Source organism: Catharus ustulatus, chromosome 6 (assembly GCF_009819885.2).
Source record: "Catharus ustulatus isolate bCatUst1 chromosome 6, bCatUst1.pri.v2, whole genome shotgun sequence".
NCBI lineage: Eukaryota > Metazoa > Chordata > Aves > Passeriformes > Turdidae > Catharus > Catharus ustulatus.
In genome coordinates, this window is record NC_046226.1 from 50,262,233 (window position 1) to 50,289,859 (window position 27,627).

Sequence of the window (27,627 nt, forward strand, 5' to 3'; positions counted from 1 at the left end):
GGAGTTATTGAATGGTGTTATTAAAGCCTGAAAGAGGAAACCATGTTTTAATGTTTTTTTGAGGAGCTCTTCCTAAATGATGTGGAGTTTTTACATTTTTCTCTTAGGAAAATCTGTTACATGAAACTTGCTTGTTTGTTTTGGGTTTTGTTTGCCTTTTGTGATAGAAATAGGAATTGCACCTAGCCTTATGATAGCTGGGAACCTGGATTGGGTGAGGCCCCAGGTCCTCTGTGCAACCTTCTGCACAAAGCATGGTCAATGGTGAGGGTTTCTCAGTTCTTCCACTCCAGTGTTGAAAGCCCTCAAGGAAGGGGACTGCCCAGCCTCTCTGGGCAACCTGTTCTCATGTTTTGCCATCCGTACTCTACACAGTTGTATCCTCAAAGGGAAACAGCTTCTCCTCCAAGCAGCCTGAAGGTTTCTTGTTTCGTTTGATGCCTGCTCCCCTGAGGTACCACAGTGAAGAGCCTTCTAGGTCAGTCCTGGGAGCTTAGCAAGGCTGGCTCGCTGTCTCTCTCCTCACCAGAGGTGCTCAGAACCATTTTAGTGCCCCTCTGCTGCACTCACTTGGTTGGGTTTGTTGATGCCTTTCCTGTCTGAGGAAGTCCAGAATTGGATTCAGCATTCTGGACTGTAGCCCTGGGACAACTTGATGGATACTAGCTGTAATTCCTTCATTCCATCCTGGACACTTGTGATTTTATATTTCATTAAAACACTATTCCCATGGTATAGGTGGTAGATAAAGCATTTCCATTTTATGGAGAGGTGAAAAGGGCAGTGTGTTTCCACATTGTCTGGGGGCACACACAGCAAGGTCTCAGTCTGCAGTATTGTCCTCTGATAATCACTTCTTTCGTATTATGGATTAAATTCAATAAATAATAAATCAGAGGTGCATTTATCTTAAGTTAAAATCTATATTTGGCATTAAAAAGCCAACGAAGATAAAATGTTTTGAGGTTATATGCCTTGTGGCAGCTTTTTTTTAAATTCAGTTCTTATAGCTGTTGTGTTGAATTGTTTCAACTTTCTACACTGTATGGTTTGCTACTTAGATGGAAACTGGATGCTGGGAAACTTGATATTTAGAACAAAGTGTGTTTTGTTGTCTGTTATTGTATGTATGATATCTGTGCATCAAAGTTTAATAGGTTCAAATAGCACCAGTGAGGGTTTTCAGCTTCCTTTGGTTAATTCAGATGCTGTGCGTGTGAACAGCTATTTTATTTTAACCAGTTTTGTTATGACTTAAAACCAGAGATCTGTGATATTTTTCTGTAAAGCTTCCCTTAAATACTTTTTCCAGAATAGTATCTTTATGTGGCACTGCTTGTTGAGTGGCTTCCTCACTAAACTCTTTACATTGTAGTTAATAATGGAATATAAGAGTGGACTGCTTTTACCCAGCGTTGTTTAATCATATTTCTTAAAGATATCACCACTTTATTTTTTATTAGAGGATGAATTAATAGTTTTGTGTATCTGTGTTATCAGAGAGGTTTTTAATTTAATTTTTTATTTTGAAGGCAGGGACTACAATTTTTCTAAAACTGCAGAAGTAATCTAATAGAATCAAATTCCTCTTTTCTGAAGATTTCCTTATCTTCAAGACTAACATGCTTTTCCCCTTTAATTTCAAGTTCCCTGGATGCATTTTGTTTTTGTGAGTTAATAAAACCCTGATGGTTTCTCATGATATGCATCAAAAGGATTTGTGAATCAGCAGATGACTTCAGCCTGTATTACTCATGGAAATCTGTGTTGATCCTGTGATGATAGTGCATTCATCCTCTTATCTGTGCTTTTAATGACTGAAAATACTCCTAGTGATTCTGTGGCATTTTCCATATTAGCTTACCATTGTTTTATTAGCTCTGTTTTTAAAAGCATGTTCATTAACAAAATCTTTCCTGCTGATACTGCTGCTGGATAGTGTAAATTCTCTTTGGTGGTTCATTAAGAAAAGAAGAAAAAGAATTTTTTCATTTCCAAGGAAAACTTGCATTTCCCACTTAACCTCATCATCAGTGAACTGGGTAGGAGGATGACACTACATGAGAGCATGACTGTCAGTTTACTGTTTGTTTCCAACTCTTCTTATCTGCAGGCTTCTACCAGAAGTGAAAATGTGGTAAAGACTGATGTCAGGCCATCTTGTCCCCTTTCATCTGTCTTTCTAAGCTCAGACTCGTGTGGACTGCTGCTAGTCACAGACAGAGCAGCTCGAGGTAGTCACAGAATTGTATTCGGACTGAACAACCAAACACTTAGGAATTCTTGTCTGAGTAGGATGTAACTTCTGAGTGTTTTCGAGGGTATTTGGATATTAGCTTTAAGAATTGGTTAGAACAAGTACCAACAAATAATCCAAGAAAAACAGAAGTGAAGTTTTGACCTTATGAAGGTCTCCTGGGTGCTGATTACGTGGGGCAAGGCTTTTACTGCTACTCTGGTGAGACAGTACTATTTTAAACTGTGGATCGTGTTCAGTGTCTTGAAAAGAAGGAGTTTTGTGGACATGAAGCTTGTACTGGGTGTTTTTGCTTGAGTAATGCAATTAGTTGGTATTGTTCCTAATCCTTCCAAGTTATTTCTGTATTACACTGTGTTTTTCTTCCAGCTTGCAGAACTTTGAGGATGCTGTTTTTCTTGGACTATTTGTTGGTACTTGTTTTAACTAATTCTTAATGCTAATATCCAAAAAATACTCAGAAGACAATGCTGAAGCTATTTTGAAGCCATTGATGTATTTCAGAAACATGTTATGAAAAAAAGCATACTATTTCTGACTGTTTGCTTGGTTAGATACAAACACTTTCTCCTGTTTGGAGTAACAGCTCACTGGCTAAACAGTTCTCTGCACGAGTTCTTTTGTCAGCTGCACCCACACCAAAATCACCCATAGAAGTGTGGGTGGATGCCCTCACTGTCATCACCATGTGGGGTATTCAACATAAAGGTGTTTATGCTTATCTAGGCTTATAGGTAAGTGTAAAGGAGTCAGCCTGCCTGGAAAATAAATGCTGTAGAAATGGTTTGCAATAATTTACAGGGCACCTGTCCAATGACAATGTGAATTTTTCTCACAACTTATAAATTTGCTGTTAATGTGATGTAGACTCCATCAATAGTTGATTCACACGTTTCAAGTTTCAGCTGCCTGTGCATTTAAATTACTCTAGAGACAATCTATACGCTTGCTTGACTTCAAATGAAAGGTCATCAGCATCAGTCATGTCCAAAAATTAATAATTAGGACTTGGCTTTGACTCAGATACAAAATTAATCAAAGTCATATTAATTATGAGTTCTGCAAAAGGATCCATGCAAGCAAAAGTGCCTTCCTGTCTCTATTATACTATAGGATTAGAGCCTGGTTTGCGTCTGTCTTAAGACAGTGGGTGACTCATTTCTTATGTTGGTAAAAGTTGTGTATATATGCTGTGAAATCATGGAAGTTGTGGAGATGTATCTAATTGCAAAGAAATGGGTTTTGACTGTGATTCTTTTATGAAGAGTCTGAGTCTTAACTAGCCTTGGAAAGTTCTGTAACTTGGAAATTTAGAATAACTTCTAACAGCCTGCGGTATAATAATTTAATAATGCTAGTAGCGGTAGGTAGTAGTGAATGTAATTTTTGGTGGGTTTTTCATGTTTTTATACTTGCTTTCATGACTCTGATTACCAATATCTGTACAAAATCAGAACAATATAAAACTATTAAAATTAAAAGATGGTTGCTAGGAAAAATGGCATAATTGATCACACAGAAATTTTGTAGTGTTGCTAGAAAATAGCTTGGCATTTCAGATGTGTGGTGTTGTACTGATGCAAGCTCTGAGGCATTCACAATTCACATGGGAAAGCATTGTAAGCCTTTCCCAGTTTTGTTGAAGCTATTACATCTTTCTCTAGTAAAAAAAAAACATATAGGGGCATGGAGAGTGGAACAGTTTATTCCTTTTATTAAGGCACATTTAATGTGCCTGTTGTACGTGGTGGATTTCTGGACTATGGAAACGCACTCAGTAGTTGCCATTTGGAGAAAATACAGGTGATTAACTACTTCTTGGGTAGCTGATGGCTCCAGAAAACAGCTATGCCAGGTCTTAGTGCTTGGAAAGGAAGGAAAACTTGCACTGCCACAAGTTTAGAGCCTTCTTCCTGGTGACGTTATTGTTTTATCAGTCTTGTGTAACTGATATCTCCGTTAAGAAAATGTATAAAATATATGAAAACAACAAAAAATAGTCATCTAAAAATCTAACTATTAAATTTCTCTCATCCTGATCAAAACAAGGTACTGCTAATACTGCTAATAGTCTTGGAATAAATCCATTTAAATAATTGGAAAGCTTCAAAGGTATTATAGGAATTAAACTGTATTTGCAGAGAAAGGATAGAGGGAGCAGCAGGGAATGACATAACAGAATAATTTATGTTGGAAGGAAGCTCTGTACCCCATCACACCTAGCCAGGCCAGCTTCAGCATTGGAACCAATTTATAAAAGTTCCATGTGGTAGCTTGGAGCCTCATCTGGCCACGTTTTGGATGTTTCCAAGGAAGGAGATTCCACAGCCTTGCTAGGCAACCTCTTCCAATGTTTGACTGCTCTCATTGTGAATGAAAATCTCCCTGCTATCTAATTCCTTGTTGCAAGGCATTAGCCATCTGTTGTATAGGTTGTTTTGAATAGTATCGCTTAGTCTTAATGAGTCCTGTGAGGCAAAACACTTAAACTCTCACTTTTCAAATTCAAATAAACCACTGTGTTCTGCAAAACTAATTGTTAGTGGCAGGGGTTTCATTTCTTTCTTCCCAGTGAAGTCCTATGTATTGAAGCCGCAGATTTGCGGGAAGTTTTGGGTTTATGTGCCCTCTCCTTGTCTGTGAAATTACCATCTGCGTTTTCTGCAGCAGCAGAGCCATCCTTCTGTTGCTCTGCTCATAGTGTTTGTTTGACATGAAAATCTTGTCCTAAAATGCATTGCTTAGATACTTTAAAAAGTGTTTGCTTTCCAGCTGAAGTCTTTATTATTAGAAGGTAATATTTAGGCTGATTAGTAATGTACTTATTCTTTATTTGCAACTAAAAGGACTAATTAATCTTCTGGCCAATTTATTTCCCAAGTTAGAATACAGCATTTGTGTACGTGCTAGAATGGTATAATGGGAAACTTCCCTTCCTGAATAACCCTAGAGGTCTTCTGGAAAAATCCTTTTTCTTGGTCTTAATTGAAGAGTGAGTTATTAATGACTGAGAGCTTGTTGGCAGTTCCTCTGCCCCTGGAGAATATAGCTGGCAAGGTACTTTCATTTTTTTAACCTAACAAGGTATCTGCACTTGTTTTGATAGCAGTCCTAACCTAAGCATCTAAGGCTAAGTAGACTGCAACAGGCCTGATTTTCAACTTAAAACTGGACTGTGTGATAAACATGAGGTTTAATTGTTAGTTATAATTTATTTATTTTGGATTTTCTTTGAAAACATCTCAAGTTCCTATCCCACTCTCTGGGTGTAGACACAAAATTAGATCTCACATAGAAATGCTTTTTTAGGAAACAATACTCCTCAATGGTTTTGTCAGGAAATAGGTAGATCCTGGTTGCTTTGTAGATGTTAAGACTGTGTGCTTACTGAAGATACTTTCTCTGCATCTCTGATTTCATGGAAAAACTGGAGAGCTAGAAACTTTATGAAGCTTTATTAACTCACATCTGTAGGACAGGACAGTTCTCAGCAGTCTAGGGAGCACTGGTACAGTGGAGTAATTGATAACCCATATCTTGTTCAGTTTGCAATGGCTCTAGGGTGAGGATTTTTGTAATAGGCAAGGTTGCAAACAACCTTCTGGTGTTGCATAAGGTATTGCAGCTTTCAACTTATCATTGGAGATGTTTATTATATGGTTTCCATATATCTGACTTGCTGTAGCAAGGTGTGTTGGAAAAGGGTGAAAAGTTTAAAGCACACCAAACAATCTGTGTTTATGGCCTGAGTGGGACTTAACGTGAGCAGTTTGTGGGGCTTTTGTTGTTGTTAGGGGTTGGTTGGTTTGCTTGGTTTTGGTGTGTTTTTTAAATCATGTCCTGAGCTATTTACATTGGAATGTTATGGCTGCATGAGCTGTTTGATTGTTAGCTGTCCTTTAGTCAGCAGAGTGTTCTCTCTTAGGAACTCATTACTCAGAAACCTCAAAATATTTCTTTGTGCCTCATTCTGTGCTGGGGGACATCCTGGTATGCTGGACAGCAGGGTCAAATCTGTATTGCTTGAAAACAAACGGGCTTTACAAGAGAAAAAACTCCAAATCTTGAAACATGAGAACATAAAGTTTTCATTTTTGCCTCTTGGAGTTACAGATGTTTGAATGACCTTGTCATTTTTACTTTCTGAATATACTCAGAGTGTGTTACTTTTGCTACATTTGATGTGGGTTCTGGTTTTGGATTATGTTTACCTAAGAATTATTAATAAACCCAGAAAAATTTGGAATCTTAAATGAATGAGCTTTTGGTTCACAGATAAGTAAGATGTTTATCTTTAATGAAAAGAAATGTTTCACAGAGGATAGCAAAATCTCTAGATAGTAGTTTGGGGGGAAAGTTTATAGAAACCCCCAATTTTATTTCAGTTTGATGAAATACTGAATAACGTTGTTTTATATAGACCGTGCAACCACGCTGCTAAGGTTATATGTGGTCTTCTGCGTGAAGGTGTAAAGAGAAATCTTTGGAGAAATACCAAATTGGAAGAAAAAGAAACATGCAAGAAATGGCTTGCACATAATTTTTCTGTGACCTCATTAAATAATAAAAATTGCGTAAAATGTTGTCCAGCAGCATTTCAAGTTATTTTACTGGTTCTGTTCTGTGAAAATTACAGAAACACAAATCAAAAATTTATGTTGTGTAATTTTTATGCTATATCTGAATAATCTGGTAACAGCCAGGTGTAAATAATAAATTCAAGTGTGTCTCACTAACAAAAGATTGCAACTAGTTTACTTTTAAAACATTAACCTGCTTAATAATTAAATGGTACAGTGTGCCATTGGCAAAGTTGACAGGAACATAGGAAGAAGCTAAAAACATTTCAGACTTGAAATGTACCTCAGAAATATGTTTAATTTCTGGAATAGAGCAGCAAAACATCAATATAAAAAGTCTTTTGTTTTTTAGAGATCATAATTTACTGAGTATAGCAATATTAATTTTCTTTTTCCTTTTTTCTTTTTTTTTTCCTTTCAGCCATAATCAGCAGACCACGTCATTTAGACATCCTGTGACAGGAAAGGTTTCTCCAGAAAATATTGAATTTATTTTGCGAGAAGAGTAAGTAGCTTTATACCCATGTCAAGAGATCTAAAACAGTAACACAATTGCCTACAGTAGATTAGTAGCTTGATTAATTGACAGTTCTTCCAATATTGTAGAAAAATTTAATTGAGGTTTGTGCTTAAAATTTTGCTTCTCATTGTCATATGTTTTTGATTCTAAGCTAGGACTGGAGGGAAAAATCTTTTTTTCTTAAAAAAACCCCTAAAAATTAGCAAACAAAAAAATAAAAGCAATGCTGCTTTATCTTATATAAATATCAGGTAAACAGAACATAAATATGAAGTGCTTTTGGAGCATATTGGAAGGTTTGTACTGAAATTAAATTACACAAAATGCTACTAGATTCCATTGTATTTCCTTGGTTTTCTTACATTTAGGATGTTCTGCATTGATCAGCTCTTTTTCTTTGTTCCAGAGAAATACATTTTGAATGTATTGAATGTGTTGAATACATTTGTTTCCAGCATATTTTATCTTGATTGTCTGATTAAAAAAAAAAAAATAAAGCAAAAACCAAACAAAAATAAGAAAAGCAATCTGGTGAATTTGGTCACCCTTGGGTTATTGTTGGATTGGATCATTCACCATTTCTCTGTAGGCTTCCACTCCTCCTTGTCACTCTGGCTGCAGGATAGAGTTCTCCAATGGAATGACTGGGTATCTTCCCTAGACAGAAAACAGAGTCTTGGACAAAATTCTACATCGCTTCTAAAACCAAAGGGCCAGAAAAATGGAGCAACACCAGATAGTTTTTCTTTTCCAGGCCAGTTTTCCAGCACTGTTCAAGCAGCCTCTATCCCCTCGTGTGTCATCCTACTGTGATGGCCTGGATGTGGGGTTTGTGGCTGCCTGCACAATTCTGAGCTCTTTGCATTTCAAATTCCATGACATTTAATTTGCTTTACATTTTGGTAGGACTGCTATCAAAAGCAGTTAGAGCATTAAGAAAAAGGAGGCTTAGAGGAAGTGCTGTTCAGCACTCCCAGGAGACTGAGCCTTTTCCAGCAAAGTCTTCGCCTGTGACTTGGAAAAATACAGCTCTGAGGTTCTGATACAGCCCTGAGAAGAGCTGCTCAAATAGTTTAAAAGCCAAACCAACCAACCAGCACCAACAATAGCAGCAAAACCCCTAAAAAACCACCAGCTCATAAACAGCTGCTCTCCCCCAAGGCAAAGCCAAGCCAAGGCCAATCCTGTGTTAAGATGCCTGATGAGAACTAACATGAAATACAGCATTTTAGGAGAGGACTGTGATTAGGCATGAAGGCTCTGGGCTGGCTGTTGAGCTGGAGGTCACCCCAGCTGTCCCATGGCATGCAGGTGCTTTGCTGCTGAGCTGGGTTTAGCTCGTTTACAGGTATGAACCAAGCTGCTCCACCTCACTCTCCTTGTCAGGAGAAACAGATGTGTTCCACATCAGCAAGTCTCACAGAAAGTATGGACAGCAGCCACTGAGCATGTGTTCCAACTTCCATCCATTAATTGATTTTTAATTTTTCTGTTGTCAAGGTTCAGTCAAATTTAACATTAATTTAAACATCTGTACTGGAAAATAGGTGTTTAGATAACCTCTTGGTGTGCCTGCCTGGATTAATCACACTTGCCTAGGCTGTTGTTAATTTTGTAACCATGGTAGCTGATAAAATATTAAAAACAGGATTGCAAGAAGTACTTGTTGGTGGATTTGGTCATTTTTAATGTATGTTGGTAACTTTTTTGGAAGAGAAATGGAAATGCTTATTAGGAGAGGGCTCTGAACATGTAGACTTCAGTTACTTGCACTGAGATGGTATCAGAACCAGAAAAAATCTTCTGTTGTAGTAGAATTAGTAGAGAGAGGTGGTTTTAATTCTAAAAGCAGAGGAAATAGCTGGAGTGATAGAAGAGTAAGTTTTTCTAGTCACTGCTCAGGAAACAGTCTTTGCAAGAATGTTTCTCTGAGCTTTATTATTGGCCTGAAGAACTTACAGTGTTTTTAAAATGAGGTATTTTTAATCTGTCAGTTAAAATTACTTTTAAAATGTCTCTTTCAAATGTGTGGGATGCTGTGGCTTCCTTAGTTTTGTACCAGTTCTGTTCAGCAGCGGGGGTTTACATAGAGGCTCTTCACCATGGTGGTGTGAGAGTTCCTGTCTGGTGATGATGTTGACATGTGGATGTGTTTGGTGAAATCAGAGGAGCTGTTGGCACCTCCCTGTCCTAAGGCCTAGGAACTGCAATGGAGCTGTGCCATGTTCAGTCCTTTTCCCTCAGGCATCAGGGATCTCCTAGATTGGTGGTGTTGATTGTGTATCAGGTTGGAATCAGTGTTGAAGATCCCTGTCATGTGATGAAATTATTCCATCCTGGGATCTTTTGACCAAGATTGCTTTCTCCTATAGCTGAAGAACCCTGTCTGGAGCAGTAGCACTCCTAAGGGTTTCATAAAAGGGGATTTGTTCTTCAGTGCTGTTGTGACATGATTTATTACTGACTGGTAGATTTTAATTTAAAACTAGGGCCAAGGAGTTGTCACCAGATGTTGACTGGGAGCAGTGGGGAGAAGCAGGCACAAACTTGTTCAGGCTGCAACACACATATCTGTTTAAAAGGACACATTTTATAGCAGAAAAGTAATTCACAGCCATGTAGAAATGATGAATGTGGGGACTGCTCTGGCCATTCCTCATCCTGGAAGCAGTGTTCTGGCAAAAAGATTTGGAAATAAGTTTTGGAAAATTACACCAATGAGTGATGTAATCCTAGCTTGATTATGACTCAGTTGTGAACCAAATGCCCTTGATTCACTTATCAAATGAGAACTGGACACTTTGAGTAGAAGGCTGAGACTGTATTTCATTACTGCTTTCTGAAGGTGTTTAAACAAGATCACACTGATTTTGCTTTTCAAGCTGAAATCTGGTTTTCTCAATTCCATTGTAACTGGAACCTGTGACTTTTGAATTACATTATCTTTTGATCCTAATACTATTCCTTCTTCCTAAAGGTATTTTAATTTAGATGTCATCTTTCTTTTAAATAGTGATTAGTAATTCCTTATTTCCTAAAACATTCTTAGCTGGGACCACTAAAAGCCCTACTTTGTATTCTTTTTCTAGGCTTAGAAGCTTTGGTCACTTGGTATGTGGGATGTGTGTTTTGTACCTTTCACTAGCTTTGCTGTATATCACTTTAAGGTTTCTTTTTTCTGATGGAATGATTGATCATAGGTGACTGCAAGATTCAGCTTATGAGCTCATTGTTTGCTATAATAAATTAATTGTACTTTTCCTTCTCTATTCCTCTACTAATAATTATTAACAAACTTTGGCTGCTGTTACTCATTGAGCTGATATTTAAAAATAACCTTCCCTTGGCAATGTTGTTTTTAGTAATAAAAGCTGCAGAGGCGTTTTTATTTCTTCCCCCTTTGAATTACTTTTCTGTTGTTGGCATTGAATTTGCTTTGACATCACGGTTGCTTGCAAACCTTAAGATTATTTTTATATCTGTTTCTGCCAGCATTTCAGTTTTTGTCTAGAATAATTTTTATTTTCTTTTGACTTGTTCACCTCACAGTTCTTGGGATCACATTGAAATAATCTGAGTATCTTGATGTATGGAAGCCCCTCAATTTCACAACTGCCCCTTGATTTCTGTGCTTTGCTTTCATGTTTTTAATGAACCCTTAATCCATGAAGGGACCTTTCTTAAATAACCAATGAAAAAGTGAGAATTAATGATAAGTCTTGTCTAGATTTCTCCACTGCTATCTTTGTTTAATAGCAGCTCTTTAATAAATTGTGGACAGAAAGGAAGAATCGGGTACATGCAGCCATGTAATTAATGTTAAATACTACTAGTTGTGTGTCAGGAGCTGTTTGATATTTGTCATAGCAATGTGTTTGCAAATGAGAAGATAGAACCTTAAAAAAAAATAAGACTTGAACATAAATGTAGACATATGGGGGAAAAATATAATGCAATGAGTGCTATCCTCTTTCTTGCCTGTTTTTGTGTGCCTGATAAAACCTGTGTATCACCTCTGGGGAGGGAACCATCTTATTTTATCTATTGCATTTGGTTACTATAGCAGCAAAAATATCAGGTGGAGAGGAAAGAGGAGACCCAAACAACCCTAAAATAAATATCTACCTTGTTTACAAGAAATACTAGGAGAGGTGGTTTCTTTTTAAATCTAGCTGATTAGGAAATCTGTTAGTAATAAAACTACATTGACACGATGTTATTGCATCACGTCTGATTCCTACAAATAAACTTTTAAAGTTGCTGGTATGGATGTGGATATTCCAAGTCGACTGATCTTTATGATCTCTCGTGAGTATTGCATCTTCAATATGGGCTGCTGGTGTAGTAGTTTATTTTTTTTTATTGTTCTTGTTCAGTGTCAGGGTGTTTTAATAACCCAGATGTTGGCTACGTAATTTTTTCAGCTGGTAAATTTGGTTTCTGGAGACATACTAGCAATGTTTAAGTAGAGCAGGGAGTTGCTTGACAGGAGATATAATATAGAGTGTTATTTTAAAGTACTTAAAAAGATTTACAGGGTACTGGAGCTCCAAATGGACACACTGCAGTTCTGGGTGTGTATTCACACACTTGTGGGAGGCAGTAAGAAAACTAGCCTGAAATAGTAAAACACCATCACTATGAAAACAGAATGGGGCATCTTGGATAACAAATATTATCAAACATCTTTGGTAATAGTAACTATGAACTAATGTTTCTGAATGCAGAGTCAGTGCTGTAGTCACTTATTTTTGGAGTTGAATCTGTAAATACTATTAGGACAATATTAATTCCTGTAACATGCCACAATGTTTCAGGTAATTCTGCCTATATCTATTTGCTTTTAAAAACTCTGAGAATATTGATTAACTCTTAAGAGACTTGAATACCTGAGTTTCATGTTTTGATTTCATGAAAAAATCTATTGCATCCTTCTAATACTGTATACAAATAGTGAAATAAATTTGCAGTATTGTTTTGTTTTCTGTTAAATGGGGGTACAGCAAATTTGCATCACCAGTGTTAGCTGCTCAAGACGTTTTATAGGAGAATAATAATGTATTTTCTCTTTCAATTGGCTTAATGTCTCTTTTGTTTGCTATTTGAATTCTTCCATGGCAACAACCTCACATTTTTTAAAAAGCATTTTTCTGCTTGTGGATTTGAAGTTTGACATTAATTTAATACTACTAGAAAGGGAAAGCCTGGTTTCTTAGCAGCGATTACTTTTAGTTGCAAGTGGAAGAGAAATGATTGTATGATCACATAATAAATGCTTAGAAATTACATTTTTATCCTTCAGTATTAAATTGTGATTTTCTCATGATGGTCTTGTTCAACATATAGCTTATTTTCCTCTGTAATTATTCTGGGGTGTGGTTTTTTTTTTTTTTTTTCTTTTGAAAGTGCAGTATGTTTAACCTGCTGTGAAACAGTATTTTGGGGAATAGTGAAAATCAGTTGAATCAGAGTAGAATTTTTCAATTAAAACCATTGCTCTGGGGTTATTCCTTCTTGTTCATTAATTTTTATTGGAAAAATTAATTCCAGTTTGTCAAAATTTAAGTCGTATTTTTCATTTTTGTCAACAGAAACAGATTAGTCAGGCAGTGTCATATATGGGAAGTTTATTAATCTGCATTTTGCAGAGACTGGATTAAAAGGTGATTCAATGCTGAAGTGGGGTACCTGGTCCATAAGAGGTGAGGCACATTGACTCAAACTGACACAATTAAGTTCTCTTGCTTTAAAGGATGGCCAGGATTTTTAGGGGCTTGCTGTAGGTTGTTCTTATATCTTGGACCTGAGGTTATATAAAATTTAGAAAGAAGGAGTTTTTGCTAGATATGAAAGATATAAATGAAATGGGCCTTAAGTTGTGTGACTTACTTGCAAGCTTCATTGAAACCCTGACCACAAATAGAAAACTGTGCTTTCCCTGACACAAAAACAGCTATACAAGCTTTAAGACTGATAATTGTTCGGGTTGTAATTGAGGAAGAGCAGTGGTGGCTAATACTTTGTCCTCTGTTAAACCTTGTGTTGAGCTACTAAAATCACAGACTCTTCTCTGTTCTCATGATAACTGTGATAACTCCTCAGAATTATTCTGTTCTGTTCAGATCTGGATTTCAGTGGTAGCAGAAGCCACGTTTGGTGTAGCTTGTATGCCATTTTTGTTTTTTCTAATAGATGGCTTTGGTGACTGGGAAAAGGAAAATCATGTGTTGTTAATTGTTTGTTTTGTCGTGTTTTCTTTTCTGATGCAACTGTATTGCTACTTGTTATTTGCTAAATTATGTTGTTAGTGATTTTTGAAAATGCCACCTGTGGTTTTAATTTCATTCAATGCTGGTGTCAAGCTCAGCTGCTGAAGCTTCTCTTCACAGAGATTTTATTTTGCCCTTCCATTTATCCTCTCAATTCTTCATCTGGGTGGCTGTACTGAATTCTTACTTGTTGAACAGGTTCTTCTGGTAGGATTGACCTCACTTATGCTTTAAATGGATATCTGAGCTAGTTATCAGGATTTCTGGAATCTTAGGATGACTCAGAAATTGCACATTTCTAACAGCTATCTGCCATGAATTGCACCATTTTGCTTAAAAGGTATTTTAATAATTCATATTGTGCTATGAATCATATTCTGGGCAGATTCAAAGATACAACATTAAGTTAGTGAAAGATCTAACAGCAGTCTAGACTCAGTTTGGTTTTAAATAAAAAGCCTGTTATTGCCAAGTGCTGATTCCTGTCCTTTTCTCCCCCGTACTGATTTTTTTCACAGGTTTGTGGCCAAGTCTGTAAATTGGGCACAGTTTGGTTTCACTGCATAGGCCATATCTTCTCTCTTACCACACTCCTAGTTATATCTTGAGTCTCTCTTGGGTTTGCAGACAGGTTTCTCCCTCCTGATGCATAGACAAATGCCAATCATCAGATGTCAACTGCTTGAGAAAGACCTGAAATCAAAATAACAGGAGTGATGCAAAGGAACTTGCAGACACGTGGGAAATACTGGACTAACTTGTCATTCATTTGCACACTGTGAATTTTAAATATAAAAAGACCAAACGGAATGTTTGAAACAATGGGATTTAGATTATCTGGTTTTGTTTGCTTTCTAGACAGAATTCATCTATGTCCAACCAACAAATAAACCAAAGGCCTTCAAGCATGGTCAGTGAAACGTCCACTGCAGTAACTACGTCTGCTGTTGATACAAAACCTGGCTCTAAGGTAAAGGAAAAAGCTATTTTTTTCAGCTTGTTGATCAGAACTTCACTAATTTTAAATGCAGTATTCTTATGCTGATTTCAGTAGGGCTGTGGATGTAGCCTAGAAGTCTAGTAAGACCTCAGAGGAGAGGTAATATCCTCTGCCCAGACACAAATCTTTTAACAGCACTGTTACAGCTCTTTTAGAAGCACTGTATAACCACACGATAGCATTGGATGGTAACTTCTGAGTGATTATTGTGACATAGAAAGTTTGAGAGTCTTACAAATGGATGCAAATATATGTAATATTATTATTTCTGCAAGTGTTTTACTTTTTCAGGAAATCTTACTGCCTTTCTTCCTCTTAGTAACAATTAACTCCTTTTCTGGCATCACTGCAGTGCACAAACAGTGCAGGCACCAGGTTCACACACATAATGTTTAATAATAGAAAAGTCCATTCCTTGTCATTGTCAAAGGACCTGTGTCTGTTATTGAACAAAATATAATAAAATGCTGTACTTGAAGTGTCACCATCTATTTTAATACTTCTTTGACCTTACAATGAATTACAGAACAGTAAGAATCGTAGTGGGTGGATAAAAAGGGGTAGAGCAATATTGAAAGAATTAGCAGAGATAAGATAATGTCGTAAACTTTGACTGTGGTTCTTAAACTTCTCAACTGCTTTTTTGTAAAATGCAAAAGTGGGCAGCCTCTTATGTAACCAGGTTTAAGAAATGACTTCACTGAATTGATGGCAAAGATATTTTGTTCAGTTGGAATTCTTAAAATCTTGTACTAATGCTTTGAAGTGCTTTAGTACAGGAGATGATACAATTTCATGAGAAGCTAAAGTTAATTTTTTAAAAATGATTTTTTAAAATCCTAATTGTTTAAGTTGTTGGACCAATACAAAGATGATAGTGTATCAAATCTCAAGGATATGTTTATCTTTAAAGTGCTAGATGAAATTATCGCTGCAAAGGGTAAGCTTAGTAGGTTACCTGCATTAGTTGAAACACTTTTTGATATTTGGTGTTTTTGATATTTTCCCAAAGTATGTCAGCATTTATTTTTACCATGTTTATCCTCCTTACTCTGACTTTTTTAAAGCCAGCATTAGAGGCAGAAAGCTCATTTTTCCCCTCTTTAAACAAGCAAACTTACTGGGGGCCTGATACAGTGCTTTGAGCTGGAGAATTCTCCAGTGACATAGTTAGCTTTTACTTAGCCAGCATCACTCTTGTGCCAAAAAGTGTGCATCCTCTGACCCCTGCTCCCCTTTGTCATGTGCTTGCACTGATGTAGGCAGAGATCAAAAATGGGGGCTGGATTCCACTCCCAGGCCACCCACATGCTGGAGGCTCATTCATTGGGCATGTCAGAACCACACACTGAATGGGAGGGTAATGCTTTTTTCCTCACAGCTTAGAGAATATCCAGAATGACCTCCCAAGAGTTTGGTTGGTCTGGGTTTGGTCTCTTTCCATTCTGTTTGCAGTCCAGTGTAAGGGTGACTATGCATGCTTCTGGCAGGCTCCCAGGTGTGGATTTTTGTAACACATGGCAGCTTTAGACTTAGAATAAAGCTCTCACAGAGGCTTTGCCAGTACTTGGCTTCTCCATCAAGCTTGTATTTATAAGATCCATTCTACTTTGGGTCCTTAATAAATACTGAAGTTTTAATTAAGATGAACCAACATCTTTCTTAGGTAGGCTTTGTTCCATCATTGCACGTGTTGAGACTTGAAATCTCTTCTATTGTTTTGTTGAATTTCCTTCACAGCCCACCACAAAAAATATTTCAAGTGAACTAGCAATGAGAAAAAAGGCTGTAAAATAAATAGCCTGTGTCCTCTGCTTTGAGGTTGACTTGTGGCAGATTGAGAGTAGATTTTAAGGTCCTGCCATCTATTTGTAAATGTTTTCTTCCCCAAATTCCATGATCATTCTTTCAAAGAGTGAGTTCCCAGATGCAGACATGAAGCACAATCACAAAACCAGAAACATGTTCATCTTCTCTATTTAGTCATGGCTATTTTTTTTTTATTATTAAATACTTCTGTAACTTGGTCCTGCAAATGCCATCACAGAATGGTGTATGCATGGTGTTGGAATCCCAGCCAAATACAAACTGTTTTTTCCTATAAAGCTGTGCACATTTAGGGCCAGTATTTTGAGGCAGGAACTGAGTAAGTAATAAAAAGACTTTAGACCAATGCAGTCTTGGCATTTGAGGGGTATGGGGTTGAGAGAATGAAAAGCAAAAGGGCATTTTGATAAACTGCAGTTGTTCTCTGTCCCAAAGATCTGCTTGTTCATAGCCAATTCAATTACATGATTAACCATATTAAAAGCCATTTATATTGATTAATAATTAAGGTTATGGAGGAATAAGGATCTGTTTCAATTTGACAGGAAGGTAGATTTGGAATTTAGTCTGTTAAAACGTCTGGTGGTGTGAGTGGAAGTTTGTAAATGTTACTGTGCCACACAGGACTTTGGCCAAGTCAAACATGAAAGGATAGTAGGGAACGTATTTCCTATCTGCATTTTGAGAGCATGGTTTGGATGGATTCTGCATAACAGAAGTCATTGAATTGTTGATGACACTGGTTGCTGGTATTTCTCTGAGATAAAATGGTGAGGAATACAAGTAAAGAATGGGTCTAGCAGTCAGAACAAGCAGTGGTGACATGCCAGCTCTGGGGCTGTCTGGAGCTGGAGGGAAACACAGGGTTTAATTACAGTAATTTCACGACTATAAGGCGCACCCTTTTGACTAAAATCTCCCCCCAAAACCGGAAGTGCGCCTTATAGTCCGGTGCGCCTTATCTGATCTACAAAGTTGCGACATTTGCCACCCCGGAAGTGAGAGCCCGCCGGCTTCGGGGCCTCCCCACCGGCATCGGGGCCGCCCCCGCGCGGGGCGGACCCACCGGCATCGGGGCCACCCCCGCGCGGGGCGGACCCGCCGGCATCGGGGCCTCCCCACCGGCATCGGGGCCACCCCTGCGCGGGGCCAGCCCGCCGACATTGGGACGGCTCCCTTGCGGGGGGTGTTAAAGCCGCAGGGATCGGATCGGCTGCCGTGCGGGGGGGGGCGAAAGCCGCAGGGATCGGATCGGCTGCCGCGCGGGGGGGAGGGGGGGGGGGGGGGCGGGCGGGCGAAAGCCGCAGGGATCGGATCGGCTGCCACGCGGGCGGGGCGAAAGCCGCAGGGATCGGATCGGCCGCTGTGCGGACGGGGCGAAAGCCCCCGGAAGCACGGCGGCCGCCGCGCGGGGGGGGGGGGGGGCGGGCGCGAAAGCCCCCGGAATCACGGGGGTTGCCGCGCAGGCGGGGCGAAAACCCCCAGAAGCACGGCGGCCGCCATGCGGAGAGGGGGAAAACTGCCAGAATCGGAGCGGCTGCCACGCGGGGAGGGGGCAAGCAGCTGGAATCGGGGCAGCGGCGGCACGGGGCAAGCCTGCCGGCATTGGGTCACCCGGAGCACCAGGGAACTCCCAGAACAGCGGGGCCCTGGGGATGCTGCACGGAGCGGCGGTGGGCATAGCCTGGCCCTGCCGGGTACAGGCAGGCCCGGGAGCCAATGGCTGCCGGATTGAGGCGGGGCCTCGGCCAGCAAGCGCGCGGGAGGAGCTGGGGGCGGAGCCTCGCTGCAAAAAAAAAACCCGGTGCGCCTTATAGACCGGTGCGCCTTATCTGATCTACAAAGTTGCAAAATGTGCCGGCTCCCGGGGGGTGCGCCTTATAGTCCGGTGCGCCTTATGGTCGTGAAATTACTGTAACTGCATGTGAATGCTCAAAATTAAGACCAGGATTTTTGGAGAGTTTCAGTTTTTTCTGTATGAAAAAGTATTTTGTATTTCTTAGAGATACTGAAAGGATTTCTAAGTTGATTTCTAACAGAAACACTGAGATTTTTTTGAGTTAGAGTTTGACTTAAACGGGTGGCTTTTTATGGATTGATTTTTTTAAAAAAAATTCCTTCTAGGTTGAAAGTTCCACGTTTTATTCTGCATATGTGTTTGCATATTTTTGACCAAAATACAGTCATCCTGTTTACTGTTTAAAAAATCTGTTCCAAATAAAAGTGTGTCTATACTTTTTTTGTCAGTCCTGTTTAAAATAAAGAAAACAATTACATAATTAAGTTAACAACTTTCCTTCTCAGCTACAAGCTACTGTAAGAAAGAAGATGAGGCAGTGATGAGAAGGGATTTGAAAATTTTGACTCTTGACATTTTGGGATTTTGTTGCAAAAACTTAGCAGTCATTCACAATCAAGTCAGCATAACAAGTGTACTGAAGTCAAAAAGTGACTTTTGTGTCTTCAGTGATACAGACAGCTGTGCTGAACTGCACTTTTAAACTCATGAAACTGATATCAGAATAATTTAAGTTAGGAAAAGACTACTGTAGTGCTGAGAATTAGTTTAAAAATATACCTTTTCTTTTAAACCAATTTCTTGGTCTAGCCAATGGACGCAAGTCATGACACGCAGTATCTGTTATGCTTTGTTTTATTCCAGAGCAGAATGAGATGATCAATACTGAGGATGATGAAAATCTGAATTGCATAAAGCACCTTGAAATGATAATTTTGTCTCTGTTATGGGTATTGGATTGACATATAATGCACAGCCTTTGGAAAAATTTTCCTACTTCTATGCCATAGAAATTGTTTGGTCTTTTGACCGTCTAAGGATGATTTTTCTCAATTGTGTTCTGTATTTTTTAAAAATTAAGATTAGAAAATCTTAAGATTGGAGTGCTTGATAAAAAGATCTTTTTAAAAAAGTCAAATTTAACTGCTGCTGTAAGGCTAGATCAGCTGCACTTCAACTGTTCCTCAGTTCCTCTACCTTTCAGGGCTTTAACAAGTTTGGACCTCATTATGTCTCATCACCCTTTTAATGTAGCTGTTGCATCTTAACATTTGGCAACGATTTTTAAAAACTCACCTGTATTGTTTACTTCTCCTTTTCCTTACAAAAAGCTCATCTGTGGCTGTGTTTGCCCCAAGCCTGTTAGCTGAGAGCCTTAGCACAGAGACACAGCCCGGGAGAGCTCAGTGATCCCATCCTCACCTGACTTGTGCTGTGAGCTGGTTTTTGCCAGCTGGGTGGCAGGGGCACCTCCTCAGAAACCTGTTTTACAGCCTGCTCTGCTGGGTTTGTGCCAGCAGCCCTGGTGTGTGTCCACCCTGGACAACTGGACAAGTGTGGGCTTTTTTCCTCAGGTGACCACCTGTGGTGGGTCTTGTGCAGGCTCTCCCTGAGCTCTCTGGGGAGGTGGCACTGCTGGGCAAATCCTGTCCAACTGCTCAATCTACCTCGCTGTTTCATATGATATAGCACCAAAAAAGTGCATTTTTTTCATACTGATTGTAGCTATTATCTTAACTCTTCATTAAGACAAGAAATTTAGTGCACATTGGTAAAGCCTTCATCAATCAAACCAACAGAATCTGTTTAAAGCTATAATATTTTGCTAGAATAATTTATATTATATGCTGTTTTCTAGTCCAGATGTTGCCTGACTGGCAGGAGCAGTAGACTGATATTTTTCTGATGTTAGCCCCTTGTGTGTGATGAATATTGTTGTTTCCAGAGCTGCTGTTTGCCTGCAGAGCATCTGTACCGTGACAAGGTCAGAGATTAAATAGAGAGACATTGTAGGAAAGAATGTGGACAGCTCTTTTCTTGGAGAAGTTGGCAACAACTGTAAGGGTTGTCTGTCCTGAAGCAATTGGAGGAGCAAACTGGAAAAGAGCAGGCAAATTACTCATTGAGTGATTCTTGCTTTTTCACAGGTGGATGGGTCTTGCTTGTTGTTTTTTCAAATAGTTTTGTCCTTGTGAGTCAAAACTGAGTTTTCATTAAGACACAAATCATTACCTAGTCCTTGTGATTCTCACTGATGGCTGTGTAGGTCTCTTCCCTGGTGACATCAGACTCCTCCTTTTGTTTGCAGGGCCAGAGTCCAAGCATTTTATTAAGCTTTCAATGTTTGAATTTAAACAGGAAAGAAAAATTAAAATCCACCAAAAAAACCCCATCAACCCCCCTGGAAAAACCCAAACAAAGAAGAGCAAGAGTAGGATTCATCTGCTCAAAGTCCTGTGTGTGTAAGAGACTTGTGCAATATTGTCCAGAGAGATTTGCATGCAGCTCTCCCAAATACTTCCCAAGCACACTAAAATTTCCACAGTTCCACCTTTCTGCCTGGACACACCAGTGCTTCTGCTCTTCATCCTGATGAAAGTGAAAGATTGACTTTGCTCTGCTGTAAATATCATTGCCTGTTTACTTGCCCTTGAAAAATGCCATGGGTACTTTGTTGCTGTGTAATGAAGTATAAGTTATTGCAGTGAGAGCTTTTGCAATATGGAATGAGTCTCAGTGCGGTTTAGTAATCACTGCTACATGATAATTTACAGGTTGTGAAGATTGGAAACAAAGTTCACAGCTTTGGAAAAAGGGATCAAGCAATTAGGAGGAACCCCAATGTTCCTGTGATAGTCAGAGGCTGGCTGCACAAACAGGTATGCAAGTGTTCACTTGTTTCTGGTCACACACTTCAGTACAATCCTCAAGGAAGAACCAATGCCTTCCAAGGAACTGAGAAAGCAGGAGCTCGAGTGTTGGTGACACAGGACAGTGTTGGGGACTTCCATATTGAGGAATTCATGCTCAGCAAGTGTGAAAACCAAGGTTTGCAAATAGGTTTGATTCAGAAGAGGAAGCTGGTAAATGGACATCACCATCACGGCTCAGTGTTGAGGCTGTAACTTTGTTATCTAAATCTGATTATTTTCCCTGGTTTGTCCTGCTGGTTTATCAGGCTGATTTTTGACTCCTTCAGAACACAGTCAGTCTCAGGTTGGCTGTGAAGGCCTTATTATATTTGGTTATGCCCTGCTACCCTGATCAAAGGCTTAATTCCAGTTCCCAGTGCCTTTTTTTTTTTTTTTCTCCAGAGGAGGGAGAAAATTATGGGAAATGAGGGCCTACTCACCACACACTGCTGTCACAAAGACCAGTAGCCAGAAAAACCTGGATTATAGAATTTCATCCAGTGAACAGAATTCTACAGCTGCTGTGTCTTGAACGCTTAAGCTGACAGAAACACATCTTTGAGTGTAATAAGTAAATAAAGCTGTTTGTTGTATGAGAATAATTCCCCTGCTTCTCGTTTGGCAGCTTGTGTCTACAAGATTATCACCAGAGATCCTGCAGCTAGATTTAGGGGTGGGTAGAGAAATCTGAAATCTGAGGCTTATAGTTATGGTTTTAAATGGACAGGAAAGTGAAATAGCTACCAGCTGTCTGCTTCCTCCTGGGTGGAGAGATGTAATTCTGCTGTGCTCTGCTCTCAGCTCTGTTGACATCCCATACCAAGTCCATTAGTTTTCAGGACAGAATCAGAACTCGGACACAGAATGTGTTGCCAGCCTTGTAGCATGAAATGAGAAGGAAAGAAAGTCCTTCCATACTTAATTTGATGGCAGAAAGGAGGAGGGAAATAGCTAGATCAGTGTTGTATATCCTATTCCTTCTGTCCCCTAACCTTTGCTTGTAAGCCCTTAAAACCTGAAGGTGCTTTTTATGCTGCTGGTCTCATCAAAGTTTACCTGAGCTGAAGAAGTTGTACTTGCCTAGGTTATAGTCTGGCAATTTTAAAAGCTTCAGAAATTAATTTCAATGCAAATATTACTCATTTTGACAAGGTTATAAATATCTATAGCTATATCTATATATATCTCCACTGGCATATTATATTATACTTCATTAAAATTTGCACATTATGCATCCTGTTTTATTTCCTAAGGAATATTTGATTCAATTACATTTTAGGCTTGGGTAACATATGGTGATTGAATTATAGGATATCATTGCCTGAAAGGTGAGGTCGTACTTTACAGCTGTGTAGTGATTTTCATTTTGGTCTGCAGGCAGTCTTCGTTGGAGTGTGTCATCCAGAAACACACTTTATTTCCTTATTGCAGATAAATGTGAGAAAACAAAATAAGTATTGGTTGTGCACAAGGTTAATCTGAATGCTCTTTGGGATGAGGGTTTAATTACTTAATGAAAATTAGCAGTTTGAATATTCTGCCCTCACTATTTTATATCTGAATGTTTTACCTCTTAGTGCACAATATTTTGCTAAGATTTAAGCCATTTGTTTTGCACTGAGCAGTCATATTTAGGTCAACTCTGGTAAACTATCATTGGGTCAACACTGTGTCTGTTAACTTTCCATAAATGAAAAGTGTACCTCATTTCTTGCATTTCAGGACAGCTCTGGGATGCGATTATGGAAGAGACGATGGTTTGTGCTTGCTGATTATTGTTTGTTTTACTACAAAGGTGAGTTGATATTAGCTGTCTGGAGTCTGAGCAGTTCACCTGTGCAAATCACTGTGAATGCATGAACTAACTGAATTCTTCAGATGAAGTTAGGTGTTCTGAGATGAGCAGTGAAACAATTGCTCGACCAGACATCTTAAATGCACAGCAAATTCTAGGCCAGAGTAGGGAAAGCAAAGGGTACTGCATGATGTTTTTCCACATAATTTCTGTTTGGTGCATGCCACAGCTGGAGAACATCTGACTGGAATAAACAAGATTTATCCCATCTCTGGTCTGTGTTCTGGTGCCTACTTGCTTGCACTTGGACATCTGAGTTCTTTCAGAATGCCCTATGGTCAGATCAGTGCGTTGGTTCAGCTTTAATCCAAGGGACAAAGTAAGAGCGAGAACTTCTGAATCCAGTAATTCTACAAAAAAAAAAAAAAAAAAAAAAAAAAGGTTAGATGTGATATTAGACCAAACTAGGTATTATATAATATTATTTTCAAGTTTTGAGTACTTCATCTGCTACAATTTTTGGCAAGCATTACAGAATATCAGACTTGGAATTCATATTTCTAGAGGCTGCATTTCTGCTGTTGATCACTTGGAGCCAGCAGTAAGAGAGGTTTCCTAATTATAGCAATTTGCCTGGATGTACATTGGTAAATGGAAGGTCCATCATGTTCTGCAGCCTGTCACTGTTCATTTGGCACAATAAGCTTTTTTCTTGAAGTGCATTCTTCTGGCTGAAGCTGAAAAGCGACATCTAACCCCCTCCAAAAAAAACCAAACAAAAAAACCAAAACAAAACCTCAATCTGATTAAGAAAACAAACTCCAGTCATTTTTCTTTAAAACTCAAACATTTTTCTGCATGTATTATTGGTGTTGAGTCAATTCACGTCAGAAGGGACTTCAGGAAGTGTTCCATCCAAGTGCCTGGTGAAAGCAGGGTCAGGAAAGGAGTCAGCCCAGTTTGCTCAGGGTTTCATCAAGTCAGGCATTGAAGAGCTCCAAGGATGGAGATGGCACAGCTTCTTCCTTGGCCTATGCCCCTGCTGCTGTGTTCTTGGGAAAATGCTTTTCCTCATATTTAGTCTGAACCACTGCTGTTTCTATTTAATGCCTGTTTTCTCTGTGTCCATCAAGAAGAATATATTGTTAGCCCAATATATTGCAGGGAATTAAATTCTGGTTTTTTTTATTCTACAGACAGCAGAGAAGAGTCTGTTCTGGGAAGCATCCCATTGCCTAGTTATGTAATATCTCCAGTTGGACCTGAAGATCGTATAAATCGCAAATTTTCTTTTAAGGTACATTTGCAAAGCCTATCAGCTAATCATTGTTTATTTGCATTAGAAAAGCTGCAGATGTAAACAAGAACATAATCTGTTTTGCTATTTTACTTGTTACTGGTTTTTAAAAGCAGACAGGCTTATTGACTGCCTGTTCAAATGTGACATAGCACTTTTTTTTTGCTTATGAATTGACATTGATGTCTGTTACTTCATAAGTGTCCTTAGAGCTTAATGAAGTGTTTCTGAGTCAAGAGCCTGTTTCTAAAATCAGAAATTAGTATTGACAAGTTGTTCCAGTAGTGTTTTCAAATTGGAGGAAAAGTTGTCTTATTTACTTTGTAATAGAGTACTTGATGTCATAATGGACTGATGTCTCTTTGGTTTTGTTGTGGTTTTTTTTTAAAAAAAAAAGAAGAGCACTGAGTCAGATCTCACAGTTAGAAGATGACAACACTTAGTCATCTTAGGGGTTATGGACTTTTTAAAGGAAAAAGTACTCATTTGATATAGTTTGTGGGTAGTTTTGTGTTTTTTCTTTTTCTAAAAATAATGTAATTGTATATTTTACAGTGCTAGTCTTCATTATAAAAGCCCACAGATATGAAATGAAATGTATACTGCTTAATAGTGCAAAAACTCTAAATGATTGTCAAAACTGCAGCACTTAGGCGAAGTTCAGAAACTTTTGTGCCTCTGGCAGATTTAAATTCAGAGCAGAACTTGTTTTTCTATGAAGCAAATCAGCTGTGTACTTTAAAAGTAATTTACAAATCAGGTTTTGATCAGGCATACTTTAGGAGATCTAGAAAGAATCTGTTTAAATATTTTCTGTGCTGAAATTATGAAGAACATCTGACTTTCTCTTGCATTTTGAATTTTTGAGGTGTTTTAAAATTGAGATTACCTTTTATTACTTTCAGTTCTATGTTCAAGTGGATAATGGTTTGAAATTTACTAAGCAAATATTAACTTGGGAAATGTGTTTAAAAAAGACCCAATGCACTTTGTGGAAATGTTTATTGTACTTTTTTAAATGCATTGAGCGTGAGTTATCAGGATAAAGCTACAAAGAAATCTTTGTTTAAGGAAAACATTCTACCTCCAGTATTTACTGAGTGTGATTCATAAAGCCCTCCTTTTCTAGAGCCTTTTCCTAGGAGGAGGTACGTACTGAAAGAGGAGAGCTCAGTGTACTCTTCTGGGGTTCCCTGCTTTTTTATTTTATTTTATTTGGATGGTGTTTACACATGCTCAGTCACCACTGGCCAAGTGGAGTGGAATCCATGGTTTGGTCATGGTTAAACCTTTCCAGGAGCAAATGCAGACTTCCCCTGTTCCTTTTAGGATAACATACCTGTGTGAGTTCTACCAGGTATTTAGTCTGACCCTTTTTCTGAAAATATCATAAGCCAGTAACCTGACACTTTCAACAGAGGGTCATTACTAAAAAGTTGATATAGATAGAAGTAGGATGTTGATAGCAAGAGAAAGTTTATGCCAGAAAACTGTAAAAAAATCCCCAACATTTCGTATATCACTTTGTTAGGGCAGTTTTAACTCTGCTTTAGGTGTTTGATGATTGACTGCAGGCTGGGTGCTGCAGTTTGATTTTATTTAGCCCCAGCTCCAAGGGCAGCAGGAGGAGTTTGTGCTGTTCCTGTGGTACAGACCCTGTCCAGCACCGTGTTCAGTGGTCCCAGAGTCGGCTGTGGGCACCGCACAGCAGGAGCACGCCTGTGCTGGCACCAATCACTCAGCAGCCATTACCTTTATCTCATCTCTTCAGAACACCTCCAGCCCCAGAAGGACATTCTGTCTCACAGCCAGAAATAGAACACACAGGCAGATTAAGCCCAAAATAAAGATAAGAATTTTTTTTGCATTTAAGACCTGAACGAGTAGGGGAATGCGCCGTGGCGCTTTTTACATTTGGCCTGTTCAGTATTGAGAGTGTTGTAAATCGTCTGTTAGAACAGAGGGATTGGCTCCCACTTGAAGTGGCAATGAGTTTGGAAGCTAGGGAAACAGCAAAACTGGAAAAAAATTCAACTCCTTTGTTTGCAAAGCTAGAGGAAGGAAATTTGCTAAGCAAATACATGCATGCTTTTTGCATATGATTTGGTTAGAAGGAGGTTTGTAAACTACTTGTTCACTGGGGTCTGTGTTAAACCCTGCAAAGTGTTAAAATGTGTGCTGTAGGGGTTTTCAAAATCCTTTTCCTTTCATCACTGCCTGAGGGCCTGCCTAAATTTTTGTGTCTCTTTGGGTGTTTAACAATTACAGGCCTGCAGAACTGCCTATGTGCTTTTGAAATGCAATCAAACCCCTACTTTGAAATATAACAGTGTGTGCATTTAATGTTTTTTTGTTTAGAAACTCTGCTTTTAGGTCTCTATTTTGATATAATTTTTGACTCTTGGCAATTTTGTTGCTTCCTTTATTTGTGCCAAGCAAAGTGCTGTGAGTAGCTGGAAGCCACTGTCCCTAAGCTGTATGTGAGCCTAGAACTTCAGGATCCTTTCTGCATATTTAGTTCAGCAGTATGCATCCTGAAGATTTTTTAAAATTTAATCGCTGCATTTTAAAATAAATTTTTTTTGTTGGTACCACCATGAGTGAGCACAAATTCAAGGCTTAGATTTTAATGTGAAAAGGCTTGCAAAACAATAATACATAGCTGGAAATGCTTCCTGTGATTTACAGAGAAATGACTGTGTTTGTACTAATACAATAGTTTTGGACAGGAATAGTATCAGTTTATGGAGGTTTGTGTCATCACAGTCTCTTTACAGGCCTTGTTGTCCTCAAACATGGAAATGATTTTAATTGGTCTTACTAATGGAAGTATTTGTTCATTGCTTAGACCACTGAGACCAGGACAAACTGCCTATCTGTTTTCTTTGATCTCACTGGCTTTCCCCAAAAAAAAAAGCAACCAAAAATTGACATAGTTTGTTCCTTTATGTTCTCTGAATCAGTGTTGCATCCTTAGGCTCCCATATCACTCTGGATCTGGGGAGTCAGATGAGGAAATGCCAAGGGTCATGGATTTGAGAGGTGCTGTTCTTGAATTTGGAAGAGGGGAGGGTTTGAGCTTCTAGAAATCCTCAAAAAGCTCAATATTATTTAAGGGTGAAAGATGAGTTAGGTTGTAGTGGGCTGTTGTTGAATTTGTAGTGAAGGCTCAGACTATTATTTCAATTTTTGCTTAGAAAGGATTCATAAATACCAAAATTCAGAAGGAATAATTTTCTGTATGTTATATCTTATTGACAGAACTAACTTGGAAAGATTACAGTTATTAGAAAACTGTTCCCTTAGTTATCCATTTGTTCTGTGAATGGTGGCTTTTTTCTCAGGTATTTTGAACAAGTGGAGGTGAACATA

At 38.7% G+C, this 27,627-nt stretch overlaps 1 protein-coding gene across 14 annotated transcripts in view; it reads left to right on the top strand.

Moving 5' to 3' along the window:
• The window catches only part of PLEKHA7 (pleckstrin homology domain containing A7), a 160,499-nt gene that overhangs the window by 88,690 nt on the left and 44,182 nt on the right, over nt 1-27,627 (top strand). For 13 of the 14 annotated variants that reach the window (XM_033063355.2, XM_033063356.2, XM_033063357.2 and 10 more), the window contains 5 exons: nt 7,259-7,342; nt 14,485-14,596; nt 21,026-21,130; nt 22,886-22,958; nt 24,155-24,255. In XM_033063355.2, coding sequence (XP_032919246.1) covers nt 7,259-7,342; nt 14,485-14,596; nt 21,026-21,130; nt 22,886-22,958; nt 24,155-24,255 — 475 coding nt within the window. The remainder of the gene's footprint in view (nt 1-7,258; nt 7,343-14,484; nt 14,597-21,025; nt 21,131-22,885; nt 22,959-24,154; nt 24,256-27,627) is intronic. The other variant, XM_033063359.2, reaches the window with a different exon arrangement.